Here is a 22555-nt window from a genome sequence, read left to right as displayed (position 1 = left end):
CTAGCTTACAAGTTGCTTTGTGTTTTGCAAAACTTAGTTCATATTAGATATCAAAGCTCTAAATACAAATCTTTAAATTTTTTAATAACATAATTCAAATAAAATGTATACATTACAATACATCAATACATTATATATATTTGGTATTTAGAAAGAAAGGTTAAACAACAACACACGCCCAGAACACATAGTAGATTTATGTATTTTATTTTGTTTATAAACTTACCAATACCATGACGGGGCGGCTGTCTCCTCAATCGGCCAAGGCTTCTGTTTCGTGTGTTTGTGTTAACAGCCTGAGTAAAATTTGATGGAAAAATATTTGTTTGTGATTTTAACAACCAAAAAAAAGTTATGCACAAAAAAATAAAATATAAAAAAAAATATTTAAATGTTTTATAAAAAAAAATATTAATCATAAAATAATTATTGTAAGTAAATAATTTTTGCTTAGATACAAAAAAATTGGGTTCTTCTTTTGTCAACATTATTTGTATTTATTAAATTTATATTTCAAATACATATTATGTATATTAAAAAAAAAAAAAAAAAATTAAATAAATTATTTAAAAACACATTTACCACTACTTCAAAACTATTTTGTTTTATATTCTGTCAAACGTTAACTATAAAAGCTTTACACATCAATAAATTACCAAAATAATAAAAAATTATTGTCAAGTAAAATAAAATGTATTATTATTGACATTTTTAAACTTAAAAAAAAAAAAAAAAACACATTGAGAATGATAACTCCGTGAATATTAAAACTTTGAGATTTGGAGTAGCATTTAAAAACCAGCATTTTCAATTACCAACACTCTGAAATGGTATAAGTTTTGTATAAGCTGTAGTACGTAGAGTAGAGGTTTAGTCTCTCAAAGTTACGTGTTCTGGGTCAAATCCCAAGTGAAAATGATTCCTACTTATCATAAAAATGGTGTATCGAAACGAAAAAATAATTTTAGTCTTGAAAAGACTATTCGATGTTGGCTATCACTCCTTCGTCCACACGAACATTTTGGAGCCACATTTTCTTCAATTTTTCGACGTTTGATGTTGCATCACGAAAGTAAGTTCTTAATCGATATACGAACTTCTATGAGCGATCTGTACCATTCATTAAATATACATATTTGACTACCAATGTATAATTGGAAGAATTGTTCTACTCAAAAATTTATGATTTTTTTTTTGAGGGGGGGATTTTTTATTCAAAGATTTTTGACAATGTTCACAACCTTATGTTCAGTGTCAAAAAAAAAATTTAATACTAAAATACCCTGAACGGAATATTTCTTCTACTTTTGTATGTTCATTAATATTCAACTGATCATTCTGATTTCTAAAAATTTAATTTATTTTTAGTTATGTGATGTTATCGTTCTCCATGCGCGTGCTTTATTTTTGTATAATAACTGTAACCGTTGTTTATTTAGTTCAATAATTATAATACCAATCAAATTAATAGAAAAGATTACAATTACATGTCAACGTTATTTTTTTTTTTTTAATTATAAAAGAGTTGGGCGGCGGGATGGCTGTTAATTAAGTATAAAAACTTAATTTTGTTTTAATGTAGTGTTGGTAAATGGTGTATTTTTAAATAATTGATTTTTAGCAAATAAAGAATCGAAATTAGCTGAGTATATACAAAATAATAATAATGATTGAATGACTGAATTTAACAAAAAAGCAAGAAGTATTGAGTAAAATTTAATACAAAATAAAGCCAAACATAATATAGGTACTATTGTTTTGTTTTTCTTTTTTTTTTTTTTGTTGATTTTTTTAGTGATTTATTTTCATAGTATTTGGTTGTGAATTGATCAAAATTGTTGTGGTATTTACCATATTTTGGGTAATAAGTCCCTGACTGGTCTCAGCCGCCCCACTCCCGTCTCAAAGGTATACCTATAGTAGGGGAAAGAGAAAGAAGATAGAGAGCATAGTAATAGTTGCAGACTAATGAAAGAAATGCATTTTTTTTTTAAATAACAAATAAAAAACAAAATAATATATTATTTTTTTAATGTTGCATATACAAAAAAAAAAACAGATTTTAATAATAAACATAAACTTTAACATTAACATAACAATCAAAATATGGAAAAACATTCAATAAGGATATCAATTCAATCAATTGTAAACAATTCACATCATCAAAAATATTTTTTTATGAAGTTTGTCGCGACCCCAATCGAAGCTGATAAAGAAACAATGAATTTGTTAAAACTAATTAAGTAAAACTGAAATTTAGAACAAACGGTACGAAAAAATTTAATTTAAATGCTTTATGATGATATAAAATGACTCATAAATCTTCAAACTATCAGCTTTTACAAATTAAACAGGGGCTTGTTCATTTATTAAAAAGACCAAATTTGTAGAGGACCAAATTGCACAACTTTTCTGAATACAATAATTTTTTCTAAATCTATCATCGACCGAGTTCTAGTCCAGTATTCTCAACTAACTGTATCTTGGGCACTGGATATAAGGCTTAACAAGTAGTGTAGATGTGCCTTTTAAAGTTTTGCTTTGTCATTTTTTTTATTAAAAGAATTTTTATCAAGTATAACAGTTGTAATTTAAAATGTTGAAATAGCGATTTCAGTAGAACAGTGTTTTGAAAATAAAAAAAGAGTGGGGTAGACCGGGAAAGATTGACTGACCGAACATGGGAATTAAACTTCACCTTAGAGAAGATGTAAGAAACTTAGAATGCTTCTCAATAATTGTCATCAAATTATAAAATATGAAAACAAACCGCAAATTGTTATACAAAAAGAAATCGGAATTAGATTCTTAATTGACGAAGGATAGCTCAAGGAAAAAAATACAAAATATTGCAAAAAATTCAATCATGTCACTTTCTGGCAACAGAGATATACCAGAGATCCCAGAAATAATAATAAAAAAAATTAAACCTTAAGACTACGTCAGTCGCCGAATACATATTTCAGTGCTAATAAATTTATGAACTCACATCGTAGATTTCCTAGTGCTCCTCCAAATTCAAAGCCTATAGACTTAAAATGAGCCCCTAACCAAAGACTTCCAACAACAACACTCTAGAAGCCAAAATTGATTACATGGGAAAAAATAAACATATCCTAAAATTGTGGTTTTATTGCACGCCGAGGATATTGGAAAATCAATCTTAAGTAGAACTCGATTTTGTATCACTCATTGAAGGTTGACTTGTTATATAAATTGGGCTTCTACAATACAAATGAACCAATAGTAAATATTTAGGATGGAATTGGTACGCTATATTATTCCGAATGCATATGGTTAGACTATGGGAGGTGAAGGACAGTGATAGCAAGTTATATTTTCAAAGAAAATAGATATAAGCCCCTTAAGTCACCGGGTATTACAGAAATACGAATAAAAAACAAAGCACAAACGCTACTAAGTCAAGCCAACAAGTATAGTTTCTATGCCCTGTAAGCTTATTGGGCACCTTCAAAGAGCTAACATAAAGCTATCGGATAGCTTTTTGTTGTTGTAAACAATGTTAAAAATTAGCAAGGAAACGAACCATTTTCTGTCAAAAAATAATCTGAAGGTATCCCAGAATTTCTGGTATACCTCAGGTATCCGAGTGATCAGCTGATATACATTTGGCTTTTTTTTATTTTGATCACTTTTCGGGCGATTATTCAGCTTCAAAATAAAAAAAATTGCAAGAAAAAAAGTCAAAGCGATTGTGCAAGTACTATTCAACAATAAAAAAAATGTAATTTGCTCAAAAAAAATTTTCCTCTTCTCAATATTTACATATTTTTTTAGTTGCTTCTTGGGCAAGCTATCTGGATACCTCTTTGTTCAAAAAGATATTCCAGATACAGGTATCCCAGATAGCCTATCCGATAGGTGTTTGAACGTGCCCATTGTCTCTCTTAATATGGGTTTAAACGAACCAAACTTCAAATACTAAATCGATGAAAGAAACAGTATTTACTGATGCTTGATTAATTAGAATCTCACTAATAAAACTAATAAATTGACTTTCTTGGAAAAAAGAAACGAACACAAAAACTAGACTCTGCAAAGTAAGCAACACCTTCTATTATTAAATTTTGAATGATAAAACTTTTCATGATACAGGTCAATTGATTAAATTATTGGCGGCGAAACCCACATGTGGAGCCGTAGTGTGAAGCAATAAAGTGGGAGAGCTGTGATCCCATTCTAGATCATGACTGTCGTCGATAATAGAGAAGAAGAATTGATTTCATTATTCGGTAATGATATAAAATTTTATGTGAGTCGTAAAGTCTTTCACTTAGCCCTTAAAAAAAAAACCACATTACCCTGTTCTTAATTTACAAAAAATAAAGGGATATAATCTTATTCAAAAATGCATTACAAACGAAATATTAACACAACATAAACAAGCATAAACACATAAAGGGAATTTAAAAAACAAACATTTCATTCTTCATTTTCTTTTTTTCTGTTTAACAAAATTTAATTTAGTTACAAAATGAATTCAAAACTGCTAACTTACCTTTTTTACGCTTCGTGTCGTCGAAAAACCATCGCCTCGTCTGTAGTTGTCACCCTAAAAGTGTCATACAAAAACCCATATTAATATTAGTGAACAATTGAAATATAACATTCTGACGCAATTAGAATTTTGATTAACTCACTTGATGTGATCTTAGAGTACCAAAATTATCACGGCCACGATATGTTTCTCGATTATTAAAATTATCGGGTTGGAATTGGAAGAGCGTTTCGGAGTTGGCTCCGTGGTGATGCATTGGTTTTCGAAGTGTGTTCTTCGGCGAGTGTTGAATTTTATTCTGACTAGGCGCCTGAGGTAGAAGAACTGGTTCTGCATACGTCACTTCTTCAACTTGTGGAAGAAGTTTTGGTTCGGCTTGAATTCTACAATGAATCCTCGTAGTGTTATTATTATTTAATGAGATTTAAAAAAAAAAATATTTCATTTAAATAGAAAATCGAAAAATGGTATTCTTACCTATTAACATTTTGACGTTGTTCAAAATATTCATATTCTGTGTCAGGATATGGAAGATTATCATCTTCATCCTTGTGACAACGTCGACCGCAAAAATATCCTGTAAAGAATCCCACTAATAGGGAGAATATTGATCCGGCTAGTACGGCCATGACGAGCGTTTCAACAGTGTATTGCGCATTGATTATATCTGCAGAAATTTGTGGACCTTTAGTTTTGATTTGTGGTTGGCGCACACAATTGTACAACCAAAAACGACAAATTTTTTTTTTTTTTTTTGGATTTTTGAATAAAAAAAAGAAAAAAAGAAAACAAAATATACACATCAATTTTACAACACACCAACACATTTATAAAATTAAATAAATATACATAAAAATTAATTAAATCGAATGTTTTTTTTTTTTTTTTGTTTATAAAAATAATAAAAGTGTTTTATTTTTAATTAATTTTGTTTGTTTTATTAATGAGATACAGGTGCTGACATTTTTTAGGACTTGAGGAAAGATGCACATGCAAAGTAGTGTATTGTTTGTATATTTGAGAGATTTTTCATACCACGTGGACAAATAAAGAAAATGCTTATTAATTAACTTATTTTTAATTAAAAAAAATGAATACATTATAGTTTCACCTAGAAGTCACAGATGTAAAATATTGGGTTTCAATTTTTTTTTTTATGAAAAATGACTGTTCAAACTTTGATGGTTAACGTAGAATTGGTAACGCAAATTGATGCAGGCGGAGCAAGTTGATGTTTTAAAGCAAAAAGAATCTCACGCTGTTAAGAGCACACGATGTTTTAATTCCTTGCCATAGATTTTTGTCTTTTTTTTTTCAAAAAGTTGCGATTTTTATAAACTCTTTAAAGCACTTAGATTCTTGGCTTTTATTCTAAAGAAGGAGGTTATCAATTCTTCTGTAATTATTTTTTTTATATTTGTTACTTCATAACTTTGGACTGGGTGAACCAATTTGGATAATTATGTATTTTGTATTCGAAAGCTGGTGCCTGCAGTGCGATCCGATCTTAATTTCGTCGAGTTCTAACTATAGAATCTATGAGAAAAACATAAATCCAAAGAAGTAGTTTTTTTGATATAAAAATTATTATACTAGCTTTCTATCAGGTATAATTTCTCAAACTGTTTTTTTGTACTAGGTACTTATGTTTTTTTGCTCAAAAAATACCGACCAAAGGACCAAAACAAAACTTAAGTTTTCAATGTACCTACTACATGAATAATTGGCTTTTTAAAAAAATATACTCCTTCCTCGAAAAAAACATAAATATTTTTCCAATCTTAAAAGCACCCATTATTTATTTTTTATAATTTTATTTTTTTTTATGATATTCTTATGTACACTTTAGACTCTTGGTTCTAAATTCAAATGCAACATTATTACTTGATTTAAATATCTTTGCTAGTTTTTTTTTTAAACTTTTTCTCAAAAGAACTAACTTTAACCTTAAGATAACTTAGAAAGCTTTTTAGATTTTTAATTTTTTATAATAAATGAAACTTTTTTCACAATGCGTTAAAAGTAAAACCTTATTTTTTCCAAATAAAGATTTGTTTTTAACAAAGTGTATGAAACCATATATGTACGTACCCCATAATAAGACCTATAGAGCAAATTACAGTGTACCTATATCAAACTATGTCGTTGATTGATTGATTGATGTTTGGGGTGTAAGATGTGCTGCGACCTGTAAGATCTATTGTACCCCCCTTTTAAGCTAAATGAGTTAGTACCTCATTTTATAGCTCCTCCTCTAACCTAATTCCTTTCATGAAATTGATTATTTGGGGTATTTTCAAAGAGTGCAATTTATCCTCTTCGACTTGGTAACGACCCATGTGTTTAAATCTTTGGTGTATTAGTGCATTGCAACTACCCAGAATGTGGTCTGGTGTTTCTTCTTTTTCGCTACAGAATCTACATGTTGCACTATTTACTAAGCCCAAAATATGTAGGTGCCTTCTTAACTTACAGTGGCTCGTGAGGAGCCCAGTGATTAACCTGAGATTGTTCCTACTTAGACTGATACATGATTTGAAACGCTCTCGGTTGTAGTTCCCTAGGAGCATTTTCGCTTGTCTCAGTTTTGGTAGTTCTGCCCAGTTTTTTGCTCTCCTGGACTCCTCGTCTAGTTTTATTTTATTTTTAATGACATTTTCTCCTATTCCGCAATACGGTTCGGGTCCCATTAAAGGGGAATTTGCTCCCTTTGCAAATTTTTTGTTAAGGAGTCCGCCTCCTCGTTACCCTGGACACCAACGTGCCCAGGTACCCAGTGAAGAGTGACTTTGTTTATTTTGCCAAGTTCGTTAAGTTTTCCTATACACTCCAATACTAGCTTGGAGTTGATTTCGTAGGATTTAAGTGCTTTTAGGGCAGTTTGACTATCAGACATAATAGCAATATTTTTATTCCGGTGATTTAATTCGAGGTTTATTTCTGCACATTTTACAATGGCATTTACCTCAGCTTGAAAGATACTTGGGGATTGACCCATAGGCACGGAGAGTTTGGTACTAGGCCCAAAGACTCCTGCCCCTGTACCTTCCGCTGTTCTCGACCCGTCTGTGTACCATTTGATGGTATTTTCTTTAAAAGAGTAGTTGATAGATTCACCTACCCAATCTTTTTTACTACTGAGATGTATATTGTAATTTTTCACAAAGTTATAATTTGTGACCATTGCATCTCTTGGAAAGTCAAGTTTTCTTCTGAGGATCTGGACAGGAATTCTCTTTCTCTGTTGCCTATGCATTTTCCAGCCCCAGTTCCTTCCTTGGCAAATCTCATGATAGCTCCCTTAGCAGCACTTTCAATAGTAAGGTGAAGTGGAGTTAAATCAATGTCGTTAAAAATCTAATAAATTTACCAACCAAAACATGCATTTTTTTAATCAGAATATCAATAAAGTATTCGTGAAGTAAATTCCTTAATTTAGAGGTACGGTTTATACTTTTTCATTCAAAAGATTACATGCCACGCTGTGCAGTATATTTATTTCGTCGTGCAGTAGCCCAATGGGACATTATTTTTTTTAAATTCTTGGGTTTTAATTATTATTATTGAATTCGATTTTAGGAATGAGTCCCTTAAATCTAATTCAAAGAACATGCAAACATCCAACTGTCCCTGAAATGCATTCATGTCAACTGCCGAAGACCAGCTGTAAATGATAGTAATTTATCATAATTTGTTCAAAATCCAATGACTTTGTGGTCACTATGGCGTATGCGGAATATTTGTTTCAAAAACAAAACTTAATTTTCATCTTTTGTTGTTTTGTTTTGATGGGTTTGTAACAATAAATGCAAATCATAACAACCCATCAACTTCTATAAATAATTCAAAATAAATATATCTAATAGAAGTTGTAATACGCGAAAATAAGATAAATCAAATGACATGGTATCTTTTAATTCTTGTTTTTTTTTTTTTCCTTTTTGTAAGCCTTTAAGATTCGAAGAAAGAAAAGACTCAGTCAAAGTCAATAATAACGAAAAAAAGCAAGACGAAAAAAAAAAACGAAAACAAAACAACAACAAAAAAAACACAAACACGAGAAGACAAAAAAAAAAAAAAAAAAACGTTAAAATGTGCTTCATCAATCATCGAGTGAGTGTGTTTTTTTTTTGTGTTTTTGTGTAGGTGAATGTGAAACAGACAAAAAAGACTGTGCTTTACGTTACGAATTCCAACTATCTACCAGGTGCATAATCCATCAAAGACAAAATTAAAAATAAAAGCTCGTTGAGATGGTTAAAAAAGAGTATTATATGAACGAGAGAGAGAGTGAGTAGGTAGTAAGTAAGGTACTCTCCTATATAAAAGAGAAAGGAAGAGAAAGAGAGAATCACGACGTTACCTTCAAAGTCTTTGTCCTGCATTATATTGATGATTTCTTGATCCTTTCCAGCACGTCGGGAATCCAATAAATCCATATCGTCCCTGTAGCCTTTCTGCTCTCCGACATTTGCGTCCTTCGATGAGATTTTACCTGGTTTGGTGAAAAATGTTAAAGGCAACTATTTTTTAAATCATGTTCACATGTGTATGAAAAAGTTTTTTTTTTTTTTTGTTGGTTGGTTTTCCATCCAAATGGACGGACCCACACACAAAGTTATTGATATCTCTCTATGTCTACTATATATATGAACATATATTTTTGAAAAGCCGAACTGAGAGATTTTTCCTTTTTTTAAGGATATTAGCTTCATATAAAAGACATACCTGATGGACACGCCGCATGTTGCCCAGTTGCAACGTTTTGATAAAAATAATTTTCCTCCAGCCATCTGGGAGCGCCATGAGAACGACATTTGCCAGCAATTTTGTCCCATGCACAATATGGATCCTGAAGTGCTACACATTCACTATAAAGTATTACAAAAAAAAAAAAGCAGAAAAGATTTTTCCTCTTAAATTGCGTTCCGGGGGTTAAGGTATTTTTTTTTTTTTTTTTTTGTAAATTAAAACATAAAAAAAAGCCAAACTAAGGAGTCCATGGTTCTGGGTTTTAATCATTAACGTTTGACTTTTTTTACCTGCAACTGGTTATTTTATCATTGTTGCAACGGTGCAATTTAATTGCCAGTACTTGACTATCGGTGATAATGACAAGCTTTCCATCGTCGTAACTTCCTTCCTTGGGTTGATCTAGAAAAATAAAGTAAGAAAAAAAAAAGAAATATTATTTGAGTTAACGAATGAGGGAGTTTAAAGAGAATACAAAAAGAAAAAAATTAAACATGTACATTTATAAGGTTTGTTGGTCACTTCAAAGAGTTTTGTTGTTAGTGGACGGGACGGTTTATAGAATGAATTCAAAGAAACTTAAACAGAGCTATGTCGGAAGTGAAATTTTCTATTTAACATGATTTTTATAGGGAAGTAGTATGTTTTGGTTAAGTTTAATGGTGATTCTAACAAAGAGTTACTTGATATTAAGTTTTAAGCAGTTACGGTTCCGATTACTTTATAAAATCTGTCTACTGAAAAATGGTAAAAATTATTTAATTTAATGCATTGCAAAGGGTTAAATTAAATGTATGATATAATAAATTGATACCGATTTACACTGATTTTTTATTTTCTAAACAAAGGAGAAAGTGGAATTAAGACTTGATAAGATAAAAATTTTACATTCGTGTTGTGCTTGTGAAGAAAAAATCTCATCAGTTCTGAACATTATGTTCGGACTTCAAAGATAATAGCTATTCATAGCGATGTAAAATTTAAAAGGAGTTACTTAGAATTAAGATATTTAATTACTCTGAAGTATGTAGTTAAATTTCGATTTTTTGCATTATCAATAAAAGAATTATGACGATTCGGGACAGGGCTAATTTTTGCACTCTGAGACTGATAGCCAAAAAAAATGAAAATTTTTGTTCAGCATCTCCTTCAAACCGATGAGTATTCGGTATTTTGATTGCAGATACGTATAAATCAATACAGTTTAAATCGCCTTGAATCAGTATTTTGTTAGTTTTAACCCTCTACTGCATACGAAGCCAAATATGGTTTTGTCTGTTTGTATGCACGTTTCTCTTCTCTGTTACAAAAAAATGGTAAAGATTAAATATAATCCTCTTCTTTGTGTTTCTGAGAACCCATAGATATAGTTTTTACGTGTGTCCGACACAAAATAAAGGTGTATTTTATGATCACAGGTGAGTTGATCAGTCGTGTGCATTGAAATCGAAAGTGAAGAATATATTCATACTTTAAGTGTTAATTACTGCGTTTGTTTGGAAAGTAAAGTGGAATTAAAAATTTATTTTTGATCGATTGTCTAATTGTGTATGCTATGAACCAATTTTTATTGAAAAAAAGTTATTGGCCTGGTCTTGGGAGGGTAAAAAGTACGGAAGCCATATTTGGCTTCGTATGCATTAAGGGGTTATCAATCTACACAATTTGTTAAATTTTTTGTTGGAAAATTTTGTTTGTTTACTTTTAGAGACATTTTTCTCATGTTAACACCATTTCCAGCGGCGGCGTAACCACAAAAATGTTAGGGGGAGAGGGGCTCACCTGTAATATTTTTCAGTCATTTTATTACTTTTTAGTTTTTGTAAGATCTGGGAGTGGCTGAAAATGTTGGAGCAAGACTTACTTCGACAGTGGAAAGAATGTGAACCAGAAAAAATATATACAACGGACAGAAATAAATTGCTTTTCTCGGTTCCATGTCTTAAAATGAGTCAAATTTGAATTAATTCTTAACCTTTTGTAATGCAATGTATTTATTTTATTTTATTTTGTTTTTAAATGATAAAAATTTATCTTTTGATTTAATTGTATTCTTTACATAATCTGAATAAGTAATATTAGTAAAATTTCTTACCCCTTAATGCATACGAAACAAATTTTTTAAACAAATTAATTTAAACAATTTTTTTAATGAAAACTGTTTTAAAACAACCCATCCGCTAATATTAATTCATGCAGTAGAGGGTTAAGTTACACGTGGGTATGCGAAATGTGAAATCTTAACGTTAAAAATTTGCAAAAAAATCTTATTCCTGCCGATATGAACCCAGAATAAAAATAGAAGAACTGTCGAAAGCTTTCCAAAAGAAATACTTAGTTTCGCATAATATATACGAGGAAAATTTTGTTTTGACTGTCTTTAGGTAAACAAAGATAACGTTAACGGCTCGAGGTTGTGACTCTTAAAGAAAACTAGGGCGTCTCTCCATGTTGATAGTAAGTAAAAATTAAAATATGGGGAGATTGAGATTCTGTGTGGCGAAAACGAACTAATGTTTTCGAATGTGGTGCGCACGGTTTACTTCATTTGACATTTGTGTAGTTTAGGACTGCGACATATAATGGATAGAACCTAAGAACTCAATACCAATGCACATCATCTTTTTCCGATTTCTAAACCAGCTTATGGCAGTGTTTAGCTTGCTTTATCCGTTTTTTGTAAGAACTGATCCGTCTTATAAGGGGCCCAATGTACGAAGAGGAACTGACTTTTGCGGAATTGGGCCCCAGGGTGAGGCTAAAGAGTGCGCACTGGTGCGTTTAAACTTGAAGATATTTAACCGAGAAAGTTAGACTTCATCTCAGGTGAAGTTATCAGGTTATAAGTGAAACGCCAAGATTAACAGGGTAACGTACTAGGACTTATAGCATCGGTACCTTTCCGCAAGAATGCTCTAATTGACGAACTTTCGGAAAATTACTTTTTGATGCAAGAATATACATACTTTGAGTAAATTGAATTGAGCAGCACCCATTGTTAGGTTAAAAATGTTTAATTTTTAGCAATTAAGCAGGAGGGACTTGTAACTTTTTTGGTTTAATGAATCAAAAACATTTAAAAAAAAAATTTTTTTTTTGAAAAGTAAAAAGGCACTTGCCTAAAAATTTTAACTATTTTAACCGTTCAAAACTCGTCGTAAGCGTTTAAATGGAAATACGTCTCAAGATAATCGTTTTTGAAAAACGATATTCGATCATTTTGAAGATTGCTTGATAAACAAAATAAATAAAGTTAAAAATACATGAAATAGGTATGTATGTATTTGGTTGTAAATAACGCAGCAAATAGATCTCCAAGAAACTTTCGGTTTTGATGTATTAATAGAGCTTAAAGGACCTTTCTTTTGATGTCTCACTCAATGGATTTGGAAAAAAAAATTTTAAAATGCATTTTTTTCGGCAAGGGGTTAACCTTGGATTTTTTTTTTTAAATCTAAAAAAAAAATGTTTGTTTTTTGTAACTAAATGCATAAACATCTTCACTATGACCTCATATCATTAAATCAAATCTTATTCGGAGGTTTGGGTCCGAAGATATCTGCTTCCGAATTCAAGAAAAAACAAATATTTGGTTGCAAATAACTCAGTAACCAACCAAATCTCACAGAAACATTTAGTTTTCACATATTAATAGAGCTTATAGAGACCTTTCTTTTGATGTCTCACTCGATGGATTTGGAGGAAATTTTTTAAAATGCAAGTTTTTAGGCCTCGGATTTTTTTTTTTTTCAAAACCTAAAAAATAGATTTTTAATTTTTGTACCCAAATGCATAGGCATCCTCAATATAAACTCATATCATTGAACCAAAACTTATTTTAAGCCTTGGGTCCAAAGAAGAACATATTTGGTTGCAAATAACTCAGCAATGAGACCTCACAAAAAATTTTGGTTTTGATGCATGAATCGAGTTTAAAGAGACCTTTCTTTTGATGTCTCACTCGATGAATTTGAAGGAATTTTTTTTTTATAATTTTTTTTTTTCAAAATCTAAAAAAAATAGATTTGTAATTTTTGTTCCTAAATGCATAGGCATTCTCACTATAAACTCATATCTTCAAACCAAACATTATTCGCAGGCTCGGGTCCGAATATATGTATCTGCTTTCGAATTTAAGAAAAAAACATATTTGGTTGCAATTAACCAGACGTCACAGAAACTTTTGGTTTTGATGTATTAATAGAGCTAAAAGAGACCTTTCTTTTGATGTCTCACTCGATGGATTTGGAAGAAATTTTTTAAAATGCATTTTTTTTGTCGGCAAGGACCTAGGATTTTTTTTTTTTTCAAAAATCTAAAATATAAATTTTAGCATCCTCATTATAAACTCATATCTCTGATCTCTGTTTGTGAATGTAAAAAAAAGACTTTAAATGTTTATGAATTCATTCTTGCAAATCATAATCGTGTTTCAATTCATAAAAGTGAACTAAAAGACTACTTATATTATCGTTTTTCCGAATTAATCATAAACCATTCGTCAGTTTCGTTCTTCGCAATTCAGATGCATTTCTTGAAAATTATTTTAAATTTCTTAATTCAATTAAAAATATCCAAAAGCTTTTTTGGAACTTTTTTAATTATATCAAAAATTAAAACTGTTAAAAAATTACACAAAAGAAAAGAAAAAAAAAAAAAATTTTAATGTACTTACCATATTGCATCGTACGAACAATTTCCAAGTTTCGAATCGGTTCACTCTTGGTTAACACATCAATTTCCTCAATCACCACTGATGACACTTTTTTATTCGAATCAGCTGACTCTGCATTAACTGACTTAATTATTTTTCCATGGTCTACAAAATGACACAAAATAAAAAAAGAAAGTTAAAAAAAAAAATTAAAATTGAGGAAATTCACACTCATTCAGACAAAGACTAAAAGAGTGAGTGAGGGAGAGGGCAATTAAATTTAAATGCAAATCGTTAACAACTCAAAAGCAAGATTTTTTTTTTTTTTTTGAAACAAAATTATTCGTCTTACCCGTTCCAACAAATATCACATCGTATGTTTTGCCTCCAGGAGTTTTAATCTGAGCATCCACAGCTATTTGTGTAAAACGATAGCTATAATGTGGGGTACACACACATACAAAGAAAAAAAAAAGAAATAAAAATGTCAAAAGAAGTTGATGAAAGTTAAAAAAATTGAAAAAAGAATTCATGATAAAATGTAAATTGAATAATTAATGTCACCACCCATGCTGCGCGACTCTACTCCGGTTTCGTTTGATATAGGATCGGTTATAGGATGCAGGATACTATAATATATACTCTGCAGAAAAATGACTTCGAAGTAGAGAAGAGTCAGCAAATAATTTTTTTTTAAACAATCCTGAGTTTTACGACAAAATTATGAATAATATACATAATATAATATATCATATTATGATTGAGAGGTGAATGTTAAAAATATCGGTATTGGTGGAAATACTCAGAAACAGAAACCTACAAGGAGCAATGCATTGAAATGCACTTAATTAAGGGAAAGCATATTTTAACTATTAAACACTTATTTGATTTTCCATAAAATATGGCTCTAAATGAATATTTCATTTAAAATGATTAATGGTTTTAGCTGTCCAGTAAATTATGGAAGTTGCTTATTACATTGTTTACGACTTGTTTTCCTTGGCGATTTTCTTTTGGTTTTAAATCGACCATTTGCGTTTATTTTATTGTATTTTGGATCTCTCTATTGAAATCACTGGTCACTCCTACAAAATCACGGATTTATCTGATACAATCACGAATCACTTCGTTAAAATCACGGGTTTTCTTGGTCGAATCCCAAAATGCCTTGGTATTATAGATCAAACCGTAGAAATCAAGGGTTTCACCTGGTAAAATCACGAGTCATTTCGGGTAAAAGGGTTACCATAAGTCACTTGGCTTAAGTTACTGGTTTCGCTTGTTAAATGAAGAGTTTTCTGAGTACAATACAGACTTGTTTAATTAAGGCCCGAGTCACTTCGGTAAAATTACGGGTGTCTTTGGCAAATTATCGCAACTAAAGTCACGGATCGATCTACTAAAATCAAGGATTTTTCTAATAAAAAAACACTATTAGCTTGTTAAAATTACGAATCTCTCAAGTAAAATCATGGATCACTGAAAAAAAGAATTCAGTAAAATAACGAATCGCTTCGATAAAATCACGAGCTTCCTTAATCTCCGCAATAAAATCACCTTGAAAAGTCTATAATTGCCCAATAAAAACAAATTTTGTTTCGATAAAATCACGATTTGCTTTGGTAGCTCAGGGAAATTAGTCAAAATATGGGCATGAAATCGCATTTTTCGCGGGACAAAATTTTTTTCATGAAATGTGTTCGGGTGGTTGTCCTTATCACAAAAGTCAATTTGTTGGGATAATTGGAGGTTGGGAACAGTCGCCATCTTGGAAAAGAGATTGGTATCGTTTTTATTGAATAGCTCCATTGTTATTCATTTTAACAAAAAATGACAAAGGTAAGACTTATTAACAATAAAATTATCTAAGAAATGATATACAAAACAATTCCGTGAGTTGATTAAATAAAATTTTATAGTTGGTCAAAGTGCGGGTTTGTATCGCAAGGTTGGGACAAAATGACATTTTTTCATATATTTGACGAACTTTTAATTTGTTTGGATAATTCTTCATGAATGAATTGTTGTACTTATAATTACCTATAAAATGAGCCCACAATCGTTATTGTCACCATCGTATTGTAGAAGTAATCTAACTCCGAAACTCTCCATGTACTAGTCAAAAGTAAGAAAAAAGCTGTTTTTTTGCTAGTAGGCCGAGAAAATTTTGGGAGTAGAGGTACAACCAAAATATAAGTACGCAGTTTTGCAGCCATACGCGTGTTAATGTCGATTTCGAAGGTCTGACAACTCTAATTTTGTGCTTTATACGGTTTTTGGGGGGTTAAATAACGTAAGTTTTCCAGTTAATGTGAATGGGCTAAATTTATACTATTTGAAATTATAAATATACAAGCTGATGCTCTATTATTTTTCCTAAATCTGGACACCTCAATCTCGGCTATGGGGTTAATAGAACTCACGATATAAGCTTTTTTAACTAACCATATCAGGCTTTTCAATTCAAATAAACAAACAAAAATCTAAACAAAAAAAGCTTCTAAAACATAATCGTATAAACGGCTTATATATAGTTCTATTGGTCAAATCCTCAAGATTGGGGTGTTCAGATTTAGGAAAAATAATAGAGCATCAGCTTGTATATTTATAATTTCAAATAGTATAAATTTAGCCCATTCACATTAACTGGAAAACTGACGTTATTTAACCCCTCAAAAACCGTATAAAGCACAAAATTAGAGTTGTCAGACCTTCGAAATCGACATTAACACGCGTATGGCTGCAAAACTGCGTACTTATATTTTGGTTGTACCTCTACTCCCAAAATTTTCTCGGCCTACTAGCAAAAAAACAGCTTTTTTCTTACTTTTGACTAGTACATGGAGAGTTTCGGAGTTAGATTACTTCTACAATACGATGGTGACAATAACGATTGTGGGCTCATTTTATAGGTAATTATAAGTACTACAATTCATTCATGAAGAATTATCCAAACAAATCAAAAGTTCGTCAGATATATGAAAAAATGTCATTTTGTCCCAACCTTGCGATACAAACCCGCACTTTGACCAACTATAAAATTTTATTTAATCAACTCATGGAATTGTTTTGTATATCATTTCTTAGATAATTTTATTGTTAATAAGTCTTACCTTTGTCATTTTTTGTTAAAATGAATAACAATGGAGCTATTCAATAAAAACGATACCAATCTCTTTTCCAAGATGGCGGCTGTTCCCAACCTCCAATTATCCCAACAAATTGACTTTTATGATAAGGACAACCACCCGAACACATTTCATGAAAAAAATTTTGTCCCGCGAAAAATGCGATTTAAATTACTAATTTCCCTGGGCTATGGGTAAATTAGGAAAATTTGACTATCCATTAACGATATAAGGAGAAGAGTAAAACTTAATTATAATTTTATTACACTCCTAAGTACCTAGTTTAAGCGATGTCGTTAAAACAGTTCGCTGTGCAGATTAACGGACTAGCAAACCTAGGCACAATGGGACAACAAAAAACCAACATTGTTTTAGTGTTACTTTTTTAGCTCTAACAACGACATCATTGTTTGCATGTGTGCAACAATTACAAGAGCTGCTAATATAAGCTAGTTAGTTTTTTTTTTATTGAAGCTTCAATTTGTTGACTATAGAAGGCTGCATTTAAAAAACTCATTCTTTATTCATGTCAATTTTACTACTAATTGGTCACCAATAATAAATATTTACGTCAGTCTGCCGAAATGTATCGGTGCTGTTTCCGTGAAAAAGTGCAATAAAAATGCCAAGAATTTTGTGTTGATTACAATATTGTTCAATAAACTGCATTGTTAGTATACTTTCTCGCAAACGGCGCGCCGATACAAGTCGACAGGAATATTTTAAAAAACTAAAACAAAATATGCTTATTATACCTCTACTCTCCTCCCGTAACTTAGGAAGTAGGAATCGTTTGGCAGTTTTACATGATTTTTACAAAACCTGTCCCCGATTTTTCGGAATAAAATAACAACAAAATCAAAAATCGACTGGTAGCGAGTGAAGCCAACATATCATTCAATTATATGCCATTTTAATTTTGGACACAGATGGTAACGTTGCTGAGGGAAGTGGGCATAAGTTTTGTTAATTTCCAATTTTTATAAAAAAAAAATTGTCCGGAGGCTTCTTAACATAACGGTTACCTTTCACTCAAAACATCTGCTGCCAACTATCGGTCTATAATTAAATGCTTTTTCGAAGTTTTCTGATTTGTTTTTTTTTTTTTGTCGGTAACTTAAAATAAACGTGTTTTTATGTTCAAAATTAGCTTTTTGTTATTTTATAATCTTAAATTTATTAACAAATCTCTTAAAAAAAAACTTCTGCGAGCATCATAAATATTTTAAATTAAAATTAATTTCCTAAAGAGAACAATAGAATAGAAAATAATGTTTGCTGATCAGCTCTTTTGTTTGAGCGAGAGCCACAATCAAAAGTGATTGTTCATCTATTTTGAAAAACGTCGCCAAGATGCAGTTGTTATTTATGTTTATTTTATCCCCCATTTGTTTTGAAATTGAAATCAATTTTCTAATTCTATTACACTTACATTGTACTCGTTCTGACTAGAATCGGTTGACCGAAAAACGCTGGAACATTTTCGTCCATTAGCGAATGTGTTTTTATGAAATTCAATGTTAAGTCCGGAAGGGTACGTGAGTCGTTATGACATGAGCCTGGTCTAGGATCAGGGACCTAAAAAAAAGCAAATAACAAAATTATACATTTGTTCTCATAAAAAAAATATTTAAATAAGTTATAAATTGTACTATTAATTTTTTTTTGTTGTTGGAAAAACCATACCTTCGCACTGTTAACAGGAAGCCAATTTGAGTTGATACCACTTTGTTCCTTAAAGTTTCCTTCAAATGTATCAGCAATGTCCTGATTGAGTTTTTTTTTTTTTTGTACAAAAACGAAAGAAAGAAAAAAAAAACAACAAATTAATGTACAATTAATTCTGAATTAATTTTAGTACTGCGAAAATAAATTCACAATATTTCCTAGAATTTATTTCTTTAATAAAATGGATGTCTTCATGAAAATCAGAAAGTTAAACAATTTAATAGGAAATGAGATAATACACTTCCTTTTTATAAAATATTTAATTAATTGAATTCTCTGAAGTCATTCGTAAAAGATGCTCAGATTAAATTAATTCTGATGCTTTCAAAAAAAAAAAAAAATGGAAACATTTATCACTCAATCAATTTTTAAAAAAATAAGCTGCAATATTATTTTCAAAAGAAATTTACGACAGTTTGTATGAATTAATTAATTTACGGACAGCACGAATTTTCGATACCAAGAATTGTTAAAATTCCGATTTAATTCCTTCTATAACTCAACTAACTTCTAATTTGTATTTCGCAGAACACACATAGCAATGAAAACAAAGTTGAAATGAGAAATAAAATAATATTTCAATTACCTGCAAGTTAAATGCACACACAGCTGATCCTGGTATTGAGTTGATTGGTGTATTAAAAACTCCATATATGAGTTTTGAATTGGAATGTCCATAACTTCCTTCAACAAGATTACTTGCTGACTCTATTAAAAGAATTACAACAAAAACATTAGTTTAATGATTAATAATTTAATACTAAAAAAGAGGAAATTACTATGTACTATGCACGCGATATAAAAATTAAATTAAAAAAAAAAAAAAAAACATAATCAAAAGATAAACAGAAAATTCGTTTGTCAATATTTGCTATTGTTGTACTTGGTAATTTCAAAGTTTAAACTTGTTTTTATATGTTTATGGTTATATATAATTAACAATGTATCTACTTTACATTATAAGCTTTGCGTTTTAAAAGTTTAGTGTCTACCCATATTATATTTATATTAACTGAATGGTTAACAATGATTAACTGAAAGATTTGAATTGCTGTAAAGTGTAGATTGGCAATATCTAGATCATAACACTTCTTTAATGGTGATTATTTGCTTCAAAATGGGTTTGAACAACTAGTGAAGTAGGTATTATTGAACACATTTCGCATTTCTTATCAGTCAATTGGGAATTTAAGCTATCAAAGAAGTTTTGACTTTACTCAAAAACATAGCCTACATTTAGGAGACATGCAAATATCTGAAGTAAATTGTCTTTCCAGCTTTAGAACCTCAGAATGGATAAATGGGAAAGGAAACGCTTTCCTACAGCCACGTAGTACAACAAGAGACCAACTATTGGTCCAAATATATCCGCTTTACATTGATAACCACAAACAAATACAAACCTCAAACAACAAGGAACTTTTGCCTTTACGAAAATAGTATAGACCGTTTCTTTCCACGTATTGTAATACTTGGTACTTGTGCAAAGTTTGTTAATGCAAGATTAAAGTCAACCCCGAGCTAGGTCGGGAGGATTGATGATATTAACTTGGGTAATGTTGGTTGAATTTTCGGGCACATTTTTTTTTTAAGCGATTTTAAAAATTGAAATATTACATCCAAATAAACAAAAAAAAGAATATGAATGTCTTTCTTTAAGAAAAAAATCATTGAACTAATGTATTTTAAAATGGTCTTGCCGGGTTGATCCAAAGCCAGTTTAATAAAAAAATGTACACAATACCACGTAGTCAAATCTTCTCTATGGACCTATGAACTAGACTTTTCATTGACTAGGGGATAGTTTATCTATTTAAGGTGACCTCTCATAACATTGCTGCCAAATACCTTTTAACAGCGGAGTCAGGAGTCGACTAATTTGTTTCAAAAATTTCAAGTGATCATTTAGAATATGATAGAAAACCTTTTTTTATCAAAAATTAGAAAGGATTTGCATAATAAACGCATAAAGCTGTTCCCGACTTCGCGAACTGAGTAAATTCTTGGCATTACCTCACAACCACGATTATATCATGTCTTGAAAATCTCCTCAGATCTATACTTAGATTAAAACTTGAGTAGCCAACTACGCATAGACGTGACATACTCCGATAAACCTACATAACCCTTTGGAATCCAAACTATGAAAATCAATATTAAAACATTTCTTTCAGTATTATCGTGTCAAAAACATTACAACTAAGAAATATGAATAGCAAAAAGGTATTTTCCAAAATAATAAATAGCAAAACTAATGTGTTACTTTCATGTTGCATGTAAGTAACATGCACTGTCTATGACCACCAAGCCGGACAACTGAGAAAATAACTTTTTATATAACAATAATGTATGCTACAAAACACTTTCTGGATTTACATTTTTTATATCTTTTTTTTTTCAAAATTATGGCCATATATAAAAAAAAAATGTGATTTTCAGTCCCTTTTTCGATTAAAAAAAATTAAAAGTATGATAATTTGATTATTTTTTGTACTAATCCAGTCTAGTTAGCATTATTATCTTTCAATTAAGCCATCGACACCTAAAAAAATATTTAATGGGCTATTTTTTACCCCAGTGCTTCACTAAGAATAGGAAGAAAATTGCAAAATAATCTGATATTATGCATATTCCACCTTTTGCTTATGCTATAAATTTGATTACAATCGTCATCTGAAGTGAATGAGTCATTAAAAAATGAAAAATTTGGTGATGAATTTAAGAAAACCGATATTAGCAACTTGTTTGTGTCGCCGCAGGCTTAGAAAGTGTACTAAAATGATAGCAAAAAAAAAAAAAAACCTTTATAAGAGTCACTCTAATGTACATTTTCTGCTCTCTCTATGGAATTGAAAGAATTTTGAATAGAATAACTGTCTTTAGAGACAATAAGCTTATTCAAAACTTTATTTTACCTAACAACAATGTAACATAAAATCTAACGATTTTCTAAAGTACACAAAAAGTGTCCTTCTTCATTTCTTTAGAATCACAGGGTTATGAACCCTTAATTAATAAATAATTATTACTATCTACCTTTTTTCAAAAATTAAAAAAAAAAATATATATATAAAAAGAAACTCCATATTCTACCTTAATCTTAAAATAATTGATATTTAAATATTTAATAAGATTACACTTACGAATTTCATTGAAATAAAAAGGATAATCCCCTGGAATTGAACAATTCAGTCTGGATTTGAGAAAAGATGTCCATCGATTACGAAAACGATGAGGACCTCCTTTATCCCATTTGCATACTCTTGCTACTCTTGAATATACAGCCTGATGATGATGATGATGACAGAAAAAAAAAACAAAAAAAAAAAAATACATGAAACACATTTCTTAGGAAAAATTTAATTTCAATTTTTGTATTTTTTTATTATTTACCTTCCCGCAGTTAATATATTCTACAGCTGTTTCTCGGAAGAAAAAATACACAAAATCACCCTGTGTAAATGAGCTGACAAAGTTTGGTGCTAGAATTGCAAAAGTAAATTTGAATTAATGAAATGAAAATTGCAACCAAAACAGAAAATTAATATTATATCCTTCCTCTCTCCTGTCTCTCTCTTACCATTTAAACTTAAACTATCATATTGTTCAGTCTGGAGTGGCTCTCGGTAGATAATAGGATCACTGCCACTGAAATCTGCCACCGTGCCCGTATACAATTCGTTATCTAGAATTAAAAAAAAAATAGGAATTTAAATTATAAAGAATTTTAATTAACTATTTCATGAAAAATATATATCCTTTTGTGAAAAAAAA

The 22555-nt window shown here is 30.4% G+C and overlaps 1 protein-coding gene across 6 annotated transcripts in view; it reads right to left on the bottom strand.

Moving 5' to 3' along the window:
* The window catches only part of LOC129920248 (semaphorin-1A), an 88099-nt gene that overhangs the window by 3686 nt on the left and 61858 nt on the right, over positions 1 to 22555 (bottom strand). For 3 of the 6 annotated variants that reach the window (XM_056001511.1, XM_056001513.1, XM_056001512.1), the window contains exons 6-21: positions 22362 to 22466; positions 22175 to 22263; positions 21925 to 22066; positions 19368 to 19489; positions 18740 to 18820; positions 18486 to 18631; positions 14278 to 14360; positions 13947 to 14090; positions 9562 to 9673; positions 9248 to 9390; positions 8883 to 9014; positions 4997 to 5204; positions 4662 to 4914; positions 4520 to 4573; positions 1852 to 1914; positions 227 to 296 (exon numbers count right to left, since the gene is read on the bottom strand). In XM_056001511.1, coding sequence (XP_055857486.1) covers positions 1903 to 1914; positions 4520 to 4573; positions 4662 to 4914; positions 4997 to 5204; positions 8883 to 9014; positions 9248 to 9390; positions 9562 to 9673; positions 13947 to 14090; positions 14278 to 14360; positions 18486 to 18631; positions 18740 to 18820; positions 19368 to 19489; positions 21925 to 22066; positions 22175 to 22263; positions 22362 to 22466 — 1826 coding nt within the window. In that variant the 3' untranslated portion in view covers positions 227 to 296; positions 1852 to 1902. The remainder of the gene's footprint in view (positions 1 to 226; positions 297 to 1851; positions 1915 to 4519; positions 4574 to 4661; positions 4915 to 4996; positions 5205 to 8882; positions 9015 to 9247; positions 9391 to 9561; positions 9674 to 13946; positions 14091 to 14277; positions 14361 to 18485; positions 18632 to 18739; positions 18821 to 19367; positions 19490 to 21924; positions 22067 to 22174; positions 22264 to 22361; positions 22467 to 22555) is intronic. The other 3 variants (XM_056001517.1, XM_056001516.1, XM_056001515.1) reach the window with 3 other exon arrangements.

This window comes from Episyrphus balteatus, chromosome 4 (genome assembly GCF_945859705.1).
Source record: "Episyrphus balteatus chromosome 4, idEpiBalt1.1, whole genome shotgun sequence".
NCBI classification, from domain to species: domain Eukaryota; kingdom Metazoa; phylum Arthropoda; class Insecta; order Diptera; family Syrphidae; genus Episyrphus; species Episyrphus balteatus.
The sequence above is the reverse complement of the archived record's forward strand: the minus strand, read 5'-3'. Positions and strand labels throughout refer to the sequence as shown.